The 15,407-nt window shown below is 59.1% G+C and overlaps 1 protein-coding gene across 4 annotated transcripts in view; it reads left to right on the forward strand.

Moving 5' to 3' along the window:
• LOC137385097 (macrophage-capping protein-like) overlaps positions 1-15,407 on the forward strand; it is a 69,731-nt gene that overhangs the window by 40,550 nt on the left and 13,774 nt on the right. For all 4 annotated transcript variants that reach the window (XM_068059859.1, XM_068059862.1, XM_068059861.1 and 1 more), the window contains exon 7: positions 15,057-15,149. In XM_068059859.1, coding sequence (XP_067915960.1) covers positions 15,057-15,149 — 93 coding nt within the window. The remainder of the gene's footprint in view (positions 1-15,056; positions 15,150-15,407) is intronic.

Raw genomic sequence — 15,407 nt, forward strand, 5'->3', positions numbered from 1 at the left:
GAGTGGGGACTGTACTCGGCCTGGTGTATGAGTGGGAATGGTGACTGTACTCGGCCTGGTGTATTAGTGGGAGTGGGGACTGTACTCGGCTTGGTGTATGAGTGGGAGTGGGGACTGTAATCGGCCTGGTGTATTAGTGGGAGTGGGGACTGTACTCGGCCCGGTGTATGAGTGGGAATGGTGACTGTACTCAGCCTGGTGTATTAGTGGGAGTGGGGACTGTACTCGGCCTGGTGTATCAGTGGGAGTGGGGACTGTACTCGGCCTGGTGTATGAGTGGGAGTGGGGACTGTACTCGGCCTGGTGTATGAGTGGGAGTGGGGACTGTACTCGGCCTGGTGTATCAGTGGGAGTGGGGGCTGTACTCGGCCTGGTGTATGAGTGGGAGTGGGGACTGTACTCGGCCTGGTGTATGAGTGGGAGTGGGGGCTGTGCTCGGCTTGGTGTATGAGTGGGAGTGGGGGCTGTACTCTGCCTGGTGTATGAGTGGGAGTGGGGGCTGTACTCGGCCTGGTGTATGAGTGTGAGTGGGGGCTGTGCTCGGCTTGGTGTATGAGTGGGAGTGGGGGCTGTACTCGGCCTGGTGTATGAGTGGGAGTGGGGGCTGTACTCGGCCTGGTGTATTTGAGGGAGTGGGGACTGTACTCGTCTGGTGTATGAGTGGGAGTGGGGGCTGTGCTCGGCTTGGTGTATGAGTGGGAGTGGGGACTGTACTCGGCCCGGTGTATGAGTGGGAGTGGGGACTGTACTCAGCCTGGTGTATGAGTGGGAGTGGGGGATTGTACTCGGCTTGGTGTATGAGTGGGAGTGGGGACTGTACTCGGCCTGGTGTATGAATGGGAGTGGGGGATTGTACTCGGCTTGGTGTGTGAGTGGGAGTGGGGACTGTACTCGGCTTGGTGTGTGCGTGGGAATGGGGACTGTACTCGGCCTGGTGTATGAGTGGGAGTGGGGACTATACTCGGCCTGGTGTATGAATGGGAGTGGGGGATTGTACTCGGCTTGGTGTGTGAGTGGGAGTGGGGACTGTACTCAGCCTGGTGTATGAGTGGGAGTGGGGACTGTACTCGGCCTGGTGTATGAATGGGAGTGGGGGATTGTACTCGGCTTGGTGTGTGAGTGGGAGTGGGGACTGTACTCGGCTTGGTGTGTGCGTGGGAATGGGGACTGTACTCGGCCTGGTGTATGAGTGGGAGTGGGGGCTGTACTCAGCCTGGTGTATGAGTGGGAGTGGGGGCTGTACTCGGCCTGGTGTATGAGTGGGAGTGGGGACTGTACTCGGCCTGGTGTATTTGAGGGAGTGGGGACTGTACTCGGCTGGTGTATGAGTGGGAGTGGGGGCTGTACTCGGCCTGGTGTATGAGTGGGAGTGGGGGCTGTGCTCGGCTTCTGTGTATGAGTGGGAGTGGGGACTGTACTCGGCTGGTGTATGAGTGGGAGTGGGGGCTGTACTCGGCCTGGTGTATGAGTGGGAGTGGGGGCTGTGCTCGGCTTGGTGTATGAGTGGGAGTGGGGACTGTACTCGGCCTGGTGTATTAGTGGGAGTGGGGGCTGTGCTCGGCTTGGTGTATGAGTGGGAGTGGGGACTGTACTCGGCCTGGTGTTTGAGTGGGAGTGGGGGATTGTACTCGGCCTGGTGTATTAGTGGGAGTGGGGGCTGTGCTCGGCCCGGTGTATGAGTGGGAGTGGGGGCTGTACTCGGCCTGGTGTTTGAGTGGGAGTGGGGGCTGTGCTCGGCTTGGTGTATGAGTGGGAGTGGGGACTGTACTCGGCCTGGTGTATGAGTGGGAGTGGGGGACTGTACTCGGCCTGGTGTATGAATGGGAGTGGGGACTGTACTCGGCCTGGTGTATGAGTGGGAGTGGGGGCTGTACTCGGCCTGGTGTATTTGAGGGAGTGGGGACTGTACTCGGGCTGGTGTATGAGTGGGAGTGGGGGCTGTACTCAGCCTGGTGTATGAGTGGGAGTGGGGGCTGTACTCGGCCTGGTGTATTTGAGTGAGTGGGGACTGTACTCGGGCTGGTGTATTAGTGGGAGTGGGGGCTGTGCTCGGCTTGGTGTATGAGTGGGAGTGGGGACTGGACTCGGCCTGATGTATGAGTGGGAATGGGGACTGTACTCGGCCTGGTGTGTGAGTGGGAATGGGGGATTGTACTCGGCCTGGTGTATGAATGGGAGTGGGGACTGGACTCGGCCTGATGTATGAGTGGGAATGGGGACTGTACTCGGCCTGGCGTATGAGTGGGAGTGGGGACTGCACTCCGACTGGTGGATGAATGGGAGTGGGGACTGTACTCGGCCTGGTGTATGAGTGGGAATGGGGACTGTACTCGGCCTGGTGTAAGAGTGGGAATGGGGACTGTACTCGGCCTGGTGTATCAGTGGGAGTGGGGGCTGTACTCGGCCTCCTGTATGAATGGGAGTGGGGACTGTACTCGGCCTGGTGTATCAGTGGGAGTGGGGACTGTACTCGGCCTGGTGTATGAGTGGGAGTGGGGGATTGTACTCGGCTTGGTGTGTGAGTGGGAATGAGGAATTGTACTCGGCCTGGTGTATGAGTGGGCATGGGGACTGTACTCGGCCTGGTGTATGAGTGGGAATGGGGGCTGTACTCGGCCTGGTGTATCAGTGGGAGTGGGGGCTGTACTCGGCCTGGTGTATGAATGGGAGTGGGGGCTGTACTCGGCCTGGTGTATGAGTGGGAGTGGGGGATTGTACTCGGCCTGGTGTATGAGTGGGAGTGGGGGCTGTACTCGGCCTGGTGTATCAGTGGGAGTGGGGGCTGTACTCGGCCTGGTGTATGAATGGGAGTGGGGGCTGTACTCGGCCTGGTGTATGAGTGGGAGTGGGGACTGTACTCGGCCTGGTGTATGAGTGGGAGTGGGGACTGTACTCGGCCTGGTGTATTAGTGGGAGTGGGGACTGTACTCGGCCTGGTGTATGAGTGGGAGTGGGGACTGTACTCGGCCTGGTGTATGAGTGGGAGTGGGGACTGTACTCGGCCTGGTGTATGAGTGGGAGTGGGGACTGTACTCGGCCTGGTGTATTAGTGGGAGTGGGGACTGTACTCGGCCTGGTGTATGAGTGGGAGTGGGGACTGTACTCGGCCTGGTGTATGAGTGGGAGTGGGGGCTGTACTCGGCTTGGTGTGTGAGTGGGAGAGGGGACTGTACTCGGCCTGGTGTATGAGTGGGAGTGGGGACTGTACTCGGCCTGGTGTATTAGTGGGAGTGGGGACTGTACTCGGCCTGGTGTATGAGTGGGAGTGGGGACTGTACTCGGCCTGGTGTATGAGTGGGAGTGGGGGCTGTACTCGGCTTGGTGTATGAGTGGGAGTGGGGACTGTACTCGGCCTGGTGTATTAGTGGGAGTGGGGGCTGTACTCGGCCTGGTGTATGAGTGGGAGTGGGGGCTGTACTCTGCTTGGTGTATGAGTGGGAGTGGGGACTGTACTCGGCCTGGTGTATGAGTGGGAGTGGGGGCTGTACTCGGCTTGGTGTATGAGTGGGAATGGGGACTGTACTCGGCTTGGTGTATGAGTGGGAGTGGGGACTGTACTCGGCCTGGTGTATTAGGGGGAGTGGGGACTGTACTCGGCCTGGTGTATGAGTGGGAGTGGGGACTGTACTTGGCCTGGTGTATGAGTGGGAGTGGGGATTGTACTCGGCCTGGTGTATGAGTGGGAGTGGGGGCTGTACTCTGCCTGGTGTATGAGTGGGAATGGGGACTGTACTCGGCCTGGTGTATTAGTGGGAGTGGGGACTGTACTCGGCCTGGAGTATGAGTGGGAGTGGGGATTGTACTCGGCCTGGTGTATTAGTGGGAGTGGGGACTGTACTCGGCCTGGTGTATTAGGGGGAGTGGGGACTGTACTCGGCTTGGTGTATGAGTGGGAGTGGGGGATTGCACTCGGCCTGGTGTATGAGTGGGAGTGGGGATTGTACTCGGCCTGGTGTATTAGTGGGAGTGGGGATTGTACTCGGCCTGGTGTATTAGTGGGAGTGGGGACTGTACTCGGCCTGGTGTTTGACTGGGACCGGGGACTGTACGTGGCCTGGTGTGTTAGTGGGAGTGGGGACTGTACTCGGCCGGGTGTATGAGTGGGAGTGGGGGCTGTACTCAGCCTGGTGTTTGACTGGGACCGGGGACTGTACGTGGCCTGGTGTGTTAGTGGGAGTGGGGACTGTACTCGGCCGGGTGTATGAGTGGGAGTGGGGGCTGTACTCGGTCTGGTGTATGAGTGGGAATGGGGGCTGTACTCGGCCTGGTGTATGAGTGGGAATGGGGACTGTACTCGGCCTGGTGTATGAGTGGGAGTGGGGGCTGTGCTCGGCTTGGTGTATGAGTGGGAATGGGGACTGTACTCGGCTTGGTGTGTGAGTGGGAATGGGGGATTGTACTCGGCCTGGTGTATGAGTGGGAATGGGGACTGTACTCGGCTTGGTGTGTGAGTGGGAGTGGGGGATTGTACTCGGCCTGGTGTATGAGTGGGAATGGGGACTGTACTCGGCCTGGTGTATCAGTGGGAGTGGGGGATTGTACTCGGGCTGGTGTATCAGTGGGAGTGGGGGCTGTGCTCGGCCTGGTGTATGAGTGGGAGTGGGGGCTGTACTCGGCCTGGTGTATCAGTGGGAGTGGGGACTGTACTCGGCCTGGTGTATGAGTGGGAGTGGGGGCTGTACTCGGGCTGGTGTATCAGTGGGAGTGGGGACTGTACTCGGCCTGGTGTATGAATGGGAGTGGGGACTGGACTCGGCCTGGTGTATGAGTGGGAGAGGGGACTGTACTCGGGCTGGTGTATCAGTGGGAGTGGGGACTGTACTCGGCTTGGTGTGTGAGTGGGAATGGGGACTGTACTCGGCTTGGTGTGTGAGTGGGAATGGGGGATTGTACTCGGGCTGGTGTATGAGTGGGAATGGGGACTGTACTCGGCTTGGTGTGTGAGTGGGAATGGGGACTCTACTCGGCTTGGTGTGTGAGTGGGAATGGGGACTGTACTCGGCTTGGTGTGTGAGTGGGAATGGGGGATTGTACTCGGGCTGGTGTATCAGTGGGAGTGGGGACTGTACTCGGCCTGGTGTATGAATGGGAGTGGGGACTGGACTCGGCCTGGTGTATGAGTGGGAATGGGGACTGTACTCGGCCTGGTGTATGAGTGGGAGTGGGGACTGTACTCGGCCTGGTGTATTAGTGGGAGTGGGGACTGTACTCGGCCTGGTATATGAGTGGGAGTGGGGATTGTACTCGGCCTGGTGTATGAGTGGGAGTGGGGACTGTACTCGGCCTGGTGTATGAGTGGGAGTGGGGACTGTACTCGGCCTGGTGTTTGACTGGGACCGGGGACTGTACGTGGCCTGGTGTGTTAGTGGGAGTGGGGACTGTACTCGGCCTGGTGTATTAGTGGGAGTGGGGACTGTACTCGGCCTGGTGTATGAGTGGGAGTGGGGACTGTACTCGGCCTGGTGTTTGACTGGGACCGGGGACTGTACGTGGCCTGGTGTGTTAGTGGGAGTGGGGACTGTACTCGGCCGGGTGTATGAGTGGGAGTGGGGGACTGTACTCGGCCTGGTGTATGAGTGGGAATGGGGGCTGTACTCGGCCTGGTGTTTGACTGGGACCGGGGACTGTACGTGGCCTGGTGTATTAGTGGGAGTGGGGACTGTACTCGGCCTGGTGTATGAGTGGGAGTGGGGGACTGTACTCGGCCTGGTGTATGAGTGGGAATGGGGGCTGTACTCGGTCTGGTGTATGAGTGGGAATGTGGGCTGAACTCGGCCTGGTGTATGAGTGGGAATGGGGACTGTACTCGGCCTGGTGTATGAGTGGGAATGGGGGCTATACTCGGCCTGGTGTATGAGTGGGACCGGGGACTGTACGTGGCCTGGTGTGTTAGTGGGAGTGGGGACTGTACTCGGCCTGGTGTATGAGTGGGAGTGGGGGACTGTACTCGGCCTGGTGTATGAGTGGGAATGGGGGCTGTACTCGGTCTGGTGTATGAGTGGGAATGGGGGCTGTACTCGGCCTGGTGTATGAGTGGGAATGGGGACTGTACTCGGCCTGGTGTATGAGTGGGAATGGGGGCTGTACTCAGCCTGGTGTATGAGTGGGAGTTGAGGCTGTACTCGGCCTGGTGTATGAGTGGGAGTGGGGACTGTTCTCGGCCTGGTGTATGAGTGGGAATGGGGGCTATACTCGGCCTGGTGTATGAGTGGGACCGGGGACTGTACTCGGCCCGGTGTATGAGTGGGAGTGGGGAATGTACTCGGCCTGGTGTATGAGTGGGACCGGGGACTGTACTCGGCCTGGTGTATGAGTGGGTCCGGGGACTGTGCTCGGCCTGGTGTATGAGTGGGAGTGGGGGCTGTGCTCAGCTTGGTGGATGAGTGGGAGTGGGGACTGTACTCGGCTTGGTGTGTGAGTGGGAATGGGGACTGTACTCGGCTTGGTGTGTGAGTGGGAATGGGGACTGTACTCGGCTTGGTGTGTGAGTGGGAATGGGGACTGTACTCGGCTTGGTGTGTGAGTGGGAGTGGGGACTGTACTCGGCTTGGTGTGTGAGTGGGAATGGGGACTGTACTCGGCTTGGTGTGTGAGTGGGAGTGGGGACTGGACTCGGCCTGATGTATGAGTGGGAATGGGGACTGTACTCGGCCTGGTGTATGAATGGGAGTGGGGACTGGACTCGGCCTGATGTATGAGTGGGAATGGGGACTGTACTCGGCCTGGCGTATGAGTGGGAGTGGGGACTGCACTCGGCCTGGTGTATGAATGGGAGTGGGGACTGTACTCGGCCTGGTGTATGAGTGGGAATGGGGACTGTACTTGGCCTGGTGTATCAGTGGGAGTGGGGGCTGTACTCGGCCTGGTGTATGAGTGGGAGTGGGGACTGTACTCGGCCTGGTGTATGAGTGGGAGTGGGGACTGTACTCGGCCTGGTGTATGAGTGGGAGTGGGGGATTGTACTCGGCTTGGTGTGTGAGTGGGAATGGGGGCTGTACTCGGCCTGGTGTATCAGTGGGAGTGGGGGCTGTACTCGGCCTGGTGTATGAATGGGAGTGGGGACTGTACTCGGCCTGGTGTATGAGTGGGAGTGGGGGCTGTACTCGGCCTGGTGTATCAGTGGGAGTGGGGGCTGTACTCGGCCTGGTGTATGAATGGGAGTGGGGACTGTACTCGGCCTGGTGTATGAGTGGGAGTGGGGGCTGTACTCGGCTTGGTGTATGAGTGGGAGTGGGGGCTGTACTCGGCCTGGTGTATCAGTGGGAGTGGGGGCTGTACTCGGCCTGGTGTATGAATGGGAGTGGGGACTGTACTCGGCCTGGTGTATGAGTGGGAGTGGGGGCTGTACTCGGCTTGGTGTATGAGTGGGAGTGGGGGCTGTACTCGGCCTGGTGTATGAGTGGGAGTGGGGGCTGTACTCGGCCTGGTGTATGAGTGGGAGTGGGGGCTGTACTCGGCCTGGTGTATGAGTGGGAGTGGGGACTGTACTCGGCCTGGTGTATTAGTGGGAGTGGGGACTGTACTCGGCCTGGTGTATGAGTGGGAGTGGGGATTGTACTCGGCCTGGTGTATGAGTGGGAGTGGGGGCTGTACTCTGCTTGGTGTATGAGTGGGAATGGTGACTGTACTCGGCCTGGTGTATGAGTAGGAGTGGGGACTGTACTCGGCCTGGTGTATGAGTGGGAGTGGGGACTGTACTCGGCCTGGTGTATGAGTGGGAGTGGGGATTGTACTCGGCCTGGTGTATGAGTGGGAGTGGGGGCTGTACTCTGCTTGATGTATGAGTGGGAGTGGGGACTGTACTCGGCCTGGTGTATGAGTAGGAGTGGGGATTGTACTCGGCCTGGTGTATGAGTGGGAGTGGGGGCTGTACTCGGCTTGGTGTATGAGTGGGAGTGGGGACTGTACTCGGCCTGGTGTATGAGTGGGAGTGGGGGCTGTACTCGGCTTGGTGTATGAGTGGGAGTGGGGACTGTACTCGGCCTGGTGTATGAGTGGGAGTGGGGGCTGTACTCGGCCTGCCGTATGAGTGGGAATGGGGACTGTACTCAGCCTGGTGTATGAGTGGGAGTGGGGACTGTACTCGGCTTGGTGTATGAGTGGGAGTGGGGGATTGTACTCGGCTTGGTGTGTGAGTGGGAATGGGGACTGTACTCGGCCTGTGTATGAGTGGGAGTGGGGACTGTACTCGGCCTGGTATATGAGTGGGAGTGGGGATTGTACTCGGCCTGGTGTATGAGTGGGTGTGGGGGCTGTACTCGGCTTGGTGTGTGAGTGGGAATGGGGACTGTACTCGGCCTGGTGTATGAGTGGGAGTGGGGACTGTACTCGGCCTGGTGTATTAGTGGGAGTGGGGACTGTACTCGGCCTGGTATATGAGTGGGAGTGGGGATTGTACTCGGCCTGGTGTATGAGTGGGAGTGGGGGACTGTACTCGGCTTGGTGTGTGAGTGGGAATGGGGACTGTACTCGGCCTGGTGTATGAGTGGGAGTGGGGACTGTACTCGGCCTGGTGTATTAGTGGGAGTGGGGACTGTACTCGGCCTGGTATATGAGTGGGAGTGGGGATTGTACTCGGCCTGGTGTATGAGTGGGAGTGGGGGACTGTACTCGGCTTGGTGTGTGAGTGGGAGTGGGGACTGTACTCGGCTTGGTGAATTAGTGGGAGTGGGGATTGTACTCGGCCTGGTGTATGAGTGGGAGTGGGGAACTGTACTCGGCTTGGTGTGTGAGTGGGAATGGGGACTGTACTCGGCCTGGTGTATGAGTGGGAGTGGGGAATGTACTCGGCCTGGTGTATGAGTGGGAATGGGGGCTATACTCGGCCTGGTGTATGAGTGGGACCGGGGACTGTACTCGGCCCGGTGTATGAGTGGGAGTGGGGAATGTACTCGGCCTGGTGTATGAGTGGGACCGGGGACTGTACTCGGCCTGGTGTATGAGTGGGTCCGGGGACTGTGCTCGGCCTGGTGTATGAGTGGGAGTGGGGGCTGTGCTCAGCTTGGTGGATGAGTGGGAGTGGGGACTGTACTCGGCTTGGTGTGTGAGTGGGAATGGGGACTGTACTCGGCTTGGTGTGTGAGTGGGAATGGGGACTGTACTCGGCTTGGTGTGTGAGTGGGAATGGGGACTGTACTCGGCTTGGTGTGTGAGTGGGAGTGGGGACTGTACTCGGCTTGGTGTGTGAGTGGGAATGGGGACTGTACTCGGCTTGGTGTGTGAGTGGGAGTGGGGACTGGACTCGGCCTGATGTATGAGTGGGAATGGGGACTGTACTCGGCCTGGTGTATGAATGGGAGTGGGGACTGGACTCGGCCTGATGTATGAGTGGGAATGGGGACTGTACTCGGCCTGGCGTATGAGTGGGAGTGGGGACTGCACTCGGCCTGGTGTATGAATGGGAGTGGGGACTGTACTCGGCCTGGTGTATGAGTGGGAATGGGGACTGTACTTGGCCTGGTGTATCAGTGGGAGTGGGGGCTGTACTCGGCCTGGTGTATGAGTGGGAGTGGGGACTGTACTCGGCCTGGTGTATGAGTGGGAGTGGGGACTGTACTCGGCCTGGTGTATGAGTGGGAGTGGGGGATTGTACTCGGCTTGGTGTGTGAGTGGGAATGGGGGCTGTACTCGGCCTGGTGTATCAGTGGGAGTGGGGGCTGTACTCGGCCTGGTGTATGAATGGGAGTGGGGACTGTACTCGGCCTGGTGTATGAGTGGGAGTGGGGGCTGTACTCGGCCTGGTGTATCAGTGGGAGTGGGGGCTGTACTCGGCCTGGTGTATGAATGGGAGTGGGGACTGTACTCGGCCTGGTGTATGAGTGGGAGTGGGGGCTGTACTCGGCTTGGTGTATGAGTGGGAGTGGGGGCTGTACTCGGCCTGGTGTATCAGTGGGAGTGGGGGCTGTACTCGGCCTGGTGTATGAATGGGAGTGGGGACTGTACTCGGCCTGGTGTATGAGTGGGAGTGGGGGCTGTACTCGGCTTGGTGTATGAGTGGGAGTGGGGGCTGTACTCGGCCTGGTGTATGAGTGGGAGTGGGGGCTGTACTCGGCCTGGTGTATGAGTGGGAGTGGGGGCTGTACTCGGCCTGGTGTATGAGTGGGAGTGGGGACTGTACTCGGCCTGGTGTATTAGTGGGAGTGGGGACTGTACTCGGCCTGGTGTATGAGTGGGAGTGGGGATTGTACTCGGCCTGGTGTATGAGTGGGAGTGGGGGCTGTACTCTGCTTGGTGTATGAGTGGGAATGGTGACTGTACTCGGCCTGGTGTATGAGTAGGAGTGGGGACTGTACTCGGCCTGGTGTATGAGTGGGAGTGGGGACTGTACTCGGCCTGGTGTATGAGTGGGAGTGGGGATTGTACTCGGCCTGGTGTATGAGTGGGAGTGGGGGCTGTACTCTGCTTGATGTATGAGTGGGAGTGGGGACTGTACTCGGCCTGGTGTATGAGTAGGAGTGGGGATTGTACTCGGCCTGGTGTATGAGTGGGAGTGGGGGCTGTACTCGGCTTGGTGTATGAGTGGGAGTGGGGACTGTACTCGGCCTGGCGTATGAGTGGGAGTGGGGGCTGTACTCGGCTTGGTGTATGAGTGGGAGTGGGGACTGTACTCGGCCTGGTGTATGAGTGGGAGTGGGGGCTGTACTCGGCCTGCCGTATGAGTGGGAATGGGGACTGTACTCGGCCTGGTGTATGAGTGGGAGTGGGGACTGTACTCGGCTTGGTGTATGAGTGGGAGTGGGGGATTGTACTCGGCTTGGTGTGTGAGTGGGAATGGGGACTGTACTCGGCCTGTGTATGAGTGGGAGTGGGGACTGTACTCGGCCTGGTATATGAGTGGGAGTGGGGATTGTACTCGGCCTGGTGTATGAGTGGGTGTGGGGGCTGTACTCGGCTTGGTGTGTGAGTGGGAATGGGGACTGTACTCGGCCTGGTGTATGAGTGGGAGTGGGGACTGTACTCGGCCTGGTGTATTAGTGGGAGTGGGGACTGTACTCGGCCTGGTATATGAGTGGGAGTGGGGATTGTACTCGGCCTGGTGTATGAGTGGGAGTGGGGGACTGTACTCGGCTTGGTGTGTGAGTGGGAATGGGGACTGTACTCGGCCTGGTGTATGAGTGGGAGTGGGGACTGTACTCGGCCTGGTGTATTAGTGGGAGTGGGGACTGTACTCGGCCTGGTATATGAGTGGGAGTGGGGATTGTACTCGGCCTGGTGTATGAGTGGGAGTGGGGGACTGTACTCGGCTTGGTGTGTGAGTGGGAGTGGGGACTGTACTCGGCTTGGTGAATTAGTGGGAGTGGGGATTGTACTCGGCCTGGTGTATGAGTGGGAGTGGGGAACTGTACTCGGCTTGGTGTGTGAGTGGGAATGGGGACTGTACTCGGCCTGGTGTATGAGTGGGAGTGGGGACTGTACTCGGCCTGGTGTATTAGTGGGAGTGGGGACTGTACTCGGCCTGGTATATGAGTGGGAGTGGGGATTGTACTCGGCCTGGTGTATGAGTGGGTGTGGGGGCTGTACTCGGCCTGGTGTATTAGTGGGAGTGGGGACTGTACTCGGCCTGGTATATGAGTGGGAGTGGGGATTGTACACGTCCTGGTGTATGAGTGGGTGTGGGGACTGTACTCGGCCTGGTGTATGAGTGGGAGTGGGGACTGTACTCGGCCTGGTGTATTAGTGGGAGTGGGGACTGTACTCGGCCTGGTATATGAGTGGGAGTGGGGATTGTACTCGGCCTGGTGTATGAGTGGGTGTGGGGGCTGTACTCGGCCTGGTGTATTAGTGGGAGTGGGGACTGTACTCGGCCTGGTATATGAGTGGGAGTGGGGATTGTACACGTCCTGGTGTATGAGTGGGAATGGGGACTGTACTCGGCCTGGTGTATGAGTGGGAGTGGGGACTGTACTCGGCCTGGTGTATTAGTGGGAGTGGGGACTGTACTCGGCCTGGTATATGAGTGGGAGTGGGGATTGTACTCGGCCTGGTGTATGAGTGGGTGTGGGGGCTGTACTCGGCCTGGTGTATTAGTGGGAGTGGGGACTGTACTCGGCCTGGTATATGAGTGGGAGTGGGGATTGTACTCGGCCTGGTGTATGAGTGGGTGTGGGGGCTGTACTCGGCCTGGTGTATTAGTGGGAGTGGGGATTGTACTCGGCCTGGTATATGAGTGGGAGTGGGGATTGTACTCGGCCTGGTGTATGAGTGGGTGTGGGGGCTGTACTCGGCCTGGTGTATTAGTGGGAGTGGGGATTGTACTCGGCCTGGTGTATGAGTGGGAGTGGGGTTTGTACTCGGCCTGGTGTATGAGTGGGTGTGGGGGCTGTACTCGGCCTGGTGTATTAGTGGGAGTGGGGACTGTACTCGGCCTGGTGTATGAGTGGGAGTGGGGACTGTACTCGGCCTGGTGTTTGACTGGGACCGGGGACTGTACGTGGCCTGGTGTGTTAGTGGGAGTGGGGACTGTACTCGGCCGGGTGTATGAGTGGGAGTGGGGGACTGTACTCGGCCTGGTGTATGAGTGGGAATGGGGGCTGTACTCAGCCTGGTGTTTGACTGGGACCGGGGACTGTACGTGGCCTGGTGTGTTAGTGGGAGTGGGGACTGTACTCGGCCTGGTGTATGAGTGGGAGTGGGGGACTGTACTCGGCCTGGTGTATGAGTGGGAATGGGGGCTGTACTCGGTCTGGTGTATGAGTGGGAATGGGGGCTGTACTCGGCCTGGTGTATGAGTGGGAATGGGGACTGTACTCGGCCTGGTGTATGAGTCGGAGTGGGGGCTGTACTCGGCCTGGTGTATGAGTGGGAATGGGGGCTGTACTCAGCCTGGTGTATGAGTGGGAGTTGAGGCTGTACTCGGCCTGGTGTATGAGTGGGAGTGGGGACTGTACTCGGCCTGGTGTATGAGTGGGAGTTGAGGCTGTACTCGGCCTGGTGTATGAGTGGGAGTGGGGACTGTACTCGGCCTGGTGTATGAGTGGGAGTGGGGGCTGTACTCAGCCTGGTGTCTGAGTGGGAGTTGAGGCTGTACTCGGCCTGGTGTATGAGTGGGAGTGGGGACTGTACTCGGCCTGGTGTATGAGTGGGAGTGGGGACTGTTCTCGGCCTGGTGTATGAGTGGGAATGGGGGCTATACTCGGCCTGGTGTATGAGTGGGACCGGGGACTGTACTCGGCCCGGTGTATGAGTGGGAGTGGGGACTGTACTCGGCCTGGTGTATGAGTGGGACCGGGGACTGTACTCGGCCTGGTGTATGAGTGGGTCCGGGGACTGTGCTCGGCCTGGTGTATGAGTGGGAGTGGGGGCTGTGCTCGGCTTGGTGTATGAGTGGGAGTGGGGACTGTACTCGGCTTGGTGTGTGAGTGGGAATGGGGACTGTACTCGGCTTGGTGTGTGAGTGGGAATGGGGGATTGTACTCGGGCTGGTGTATCAGTGGGAGTGGGGGCTGTACTCGGCCTGGTGTATCAGTGGGAGTGGGGGCTGTACTCGGCCTGGCGTATGAGTGGGAGTGGGGGCTGTACTCGGCCTGGTGTATTAGTGGGAGTGGGGATTGTACTCGGCCTGGTGTTTGACTGGGACCGGGGACTGTACGTGGCCTGGTGTGTTAGTCGGAGTGGGGACTGTACTCGGCCTGGTGTATGAGTGGGAGTGGGGGACTGTACTCGGCCTGGTGTATGAGTTGGAATGGGGCCTGTACTCAGCCTGGTGTTTGACTGGGACCGGGGACTGTACGTGGCCTGGTGTTAGTGGGAGTGTGGACTGTACTCGGCCTGGTGTATGAGTGGGAGTGGGGGACTGTACCCGGCCTGGTGTATGAGTGGGAATGGGGGCTGTACTCGGTCTGGTGTATGAGTGGGAATGGGGGCTGTACTCGGCCTGGTGTATGAGTGGGAATGGGGACTGTACTCGGCCTGGTGTATGAGTGGGAGTGGGGGCTGTACTCGGCCTGGTGTTTGAGTGGGAATGGGGGCTGTACTCAGCCTGGTGTATGAGTAGGAGTTGAGGCTGTACTCGGCCTGGTGTATGAGTGGGAGTGGGGGCTGTACTCGGCCTGGTGTATGAGTGGGAGTGGGGACTGTACTCGGCCTGGTGTATGAGTGGGAGTGGGGACTGTACTCGGCCTGGTGTATGAGTGGGACCGGGGACTGTACTCGGCCTGGTGTATGAGTGGGAATGGGGGCTGTACTCGGTCTGGTGTATGAGTGGGAATGGGGGCTGTACTCGGCCTGGTGTATGAGTGGGAATGGGGACTGTACTCGGCCTGGTGTATGAGTGGGAGTGGGGGCTGTACTCAGCCTGGTGTATGAGTAGGAGTTGAGGCTGTACTCGGCCTGGTGTATGAGTGGGAGTGGGGACTGTACTCGGCCTGGTGTATGAGTGGGAGTGGGGACTGTACTCGGCCTGGTGTATTAGTGGGAGTGGGGGCTGTACTCGGCCTGGTGTATGAGTGGGAGTGGGGACTGTACTCGGCCTGGTGTATGAGTGGGAATGGGGGCTATACTCGGCCTGGTGTATGAGTGGGACCGGGGACTGTACTCGGCCTGGTGTATGAGTGGGACCGGGGACTGTACTCGGCCCGGTGTATGAGTGGGAGTGGGGACTGTACTCGGCCTGGTGTATGAGTGGGACCGGGGACTGTACTCGGCCTGGTGTATGAGTGGGTCCGGGGACTGTGCTCGGCATGTTGTATGAGTGGGAGTGGGGACTGTACTCGGCCCGGTGTATGAGTGGGACCGGGGACTGTACTCGGCCTGGTGTATGAGTGGGACCGGGGACTGTGCTCGGCCTGGTGTATGAGTGGGAGAGGGGACTGTACTCGGCCTGGTGTTTGAGTGGGTCCGGGGACTGTGCTTGGCCTGGTGTATGAGTGGGAGAGGTGACTGTACTCGGCCTGGTGTCTGACTGGGACCGGGGACTGTACTCGGCCTGGTGTATGAGTGGGACCGGGGACTGTACTCGGCCTGGTGTATGAGTGGGAGTTCTGGTATTAATGATCAATTGCCAATCCTTCCTTGCTCACAATGTTCTGCCAATGTGTGTGTGATCTCCACCTCTCCAGGTCCTGGGTGTGAAACCAACGCTGAAGGAGGGGAACCCACAGGAGGACCTTCAAGCTGATCAGAGCCACTCCCAGATGGCCAGTCTTTCGAAGGTGATGGTTTGGCCATACAGCTGAGATCGGGAGTGTTGAGGAGGGAAGTGGAGCAGGGTTGGATGCCTGGAGGTGGGATGTATAGAGTGGGAGGAAGGCAGAAGGATTAGAAGGTGGGAAGAGGGAGATTTAATGCGTGAGGGAATGTGGGGGATGGAAGGTGAGCGAAAGTGGAGGTGAAAGGAGGGTGCTGTGCAGGGGAGGGGGCGGGTAGGTTGACGGGGGAGGAGGAGTGTGATGTGAATGGAGGTGGTAGAG

This window comes from Heterodontus francisci, chromosome 28 (assembly GCF_036365525.1).
Source record: "Heterodontus francisci isolate sHetFra1 chromosome 28, sHetFra1.hap1, whole genome shotgun sequence".
NCBI classification, from domain to species: Eukaryota; Metazoa; Chordata; class Chondrichthyes; order Heterodontiformes; family Heterodontidae; genus Heterodontus; species Heterodontus francisci.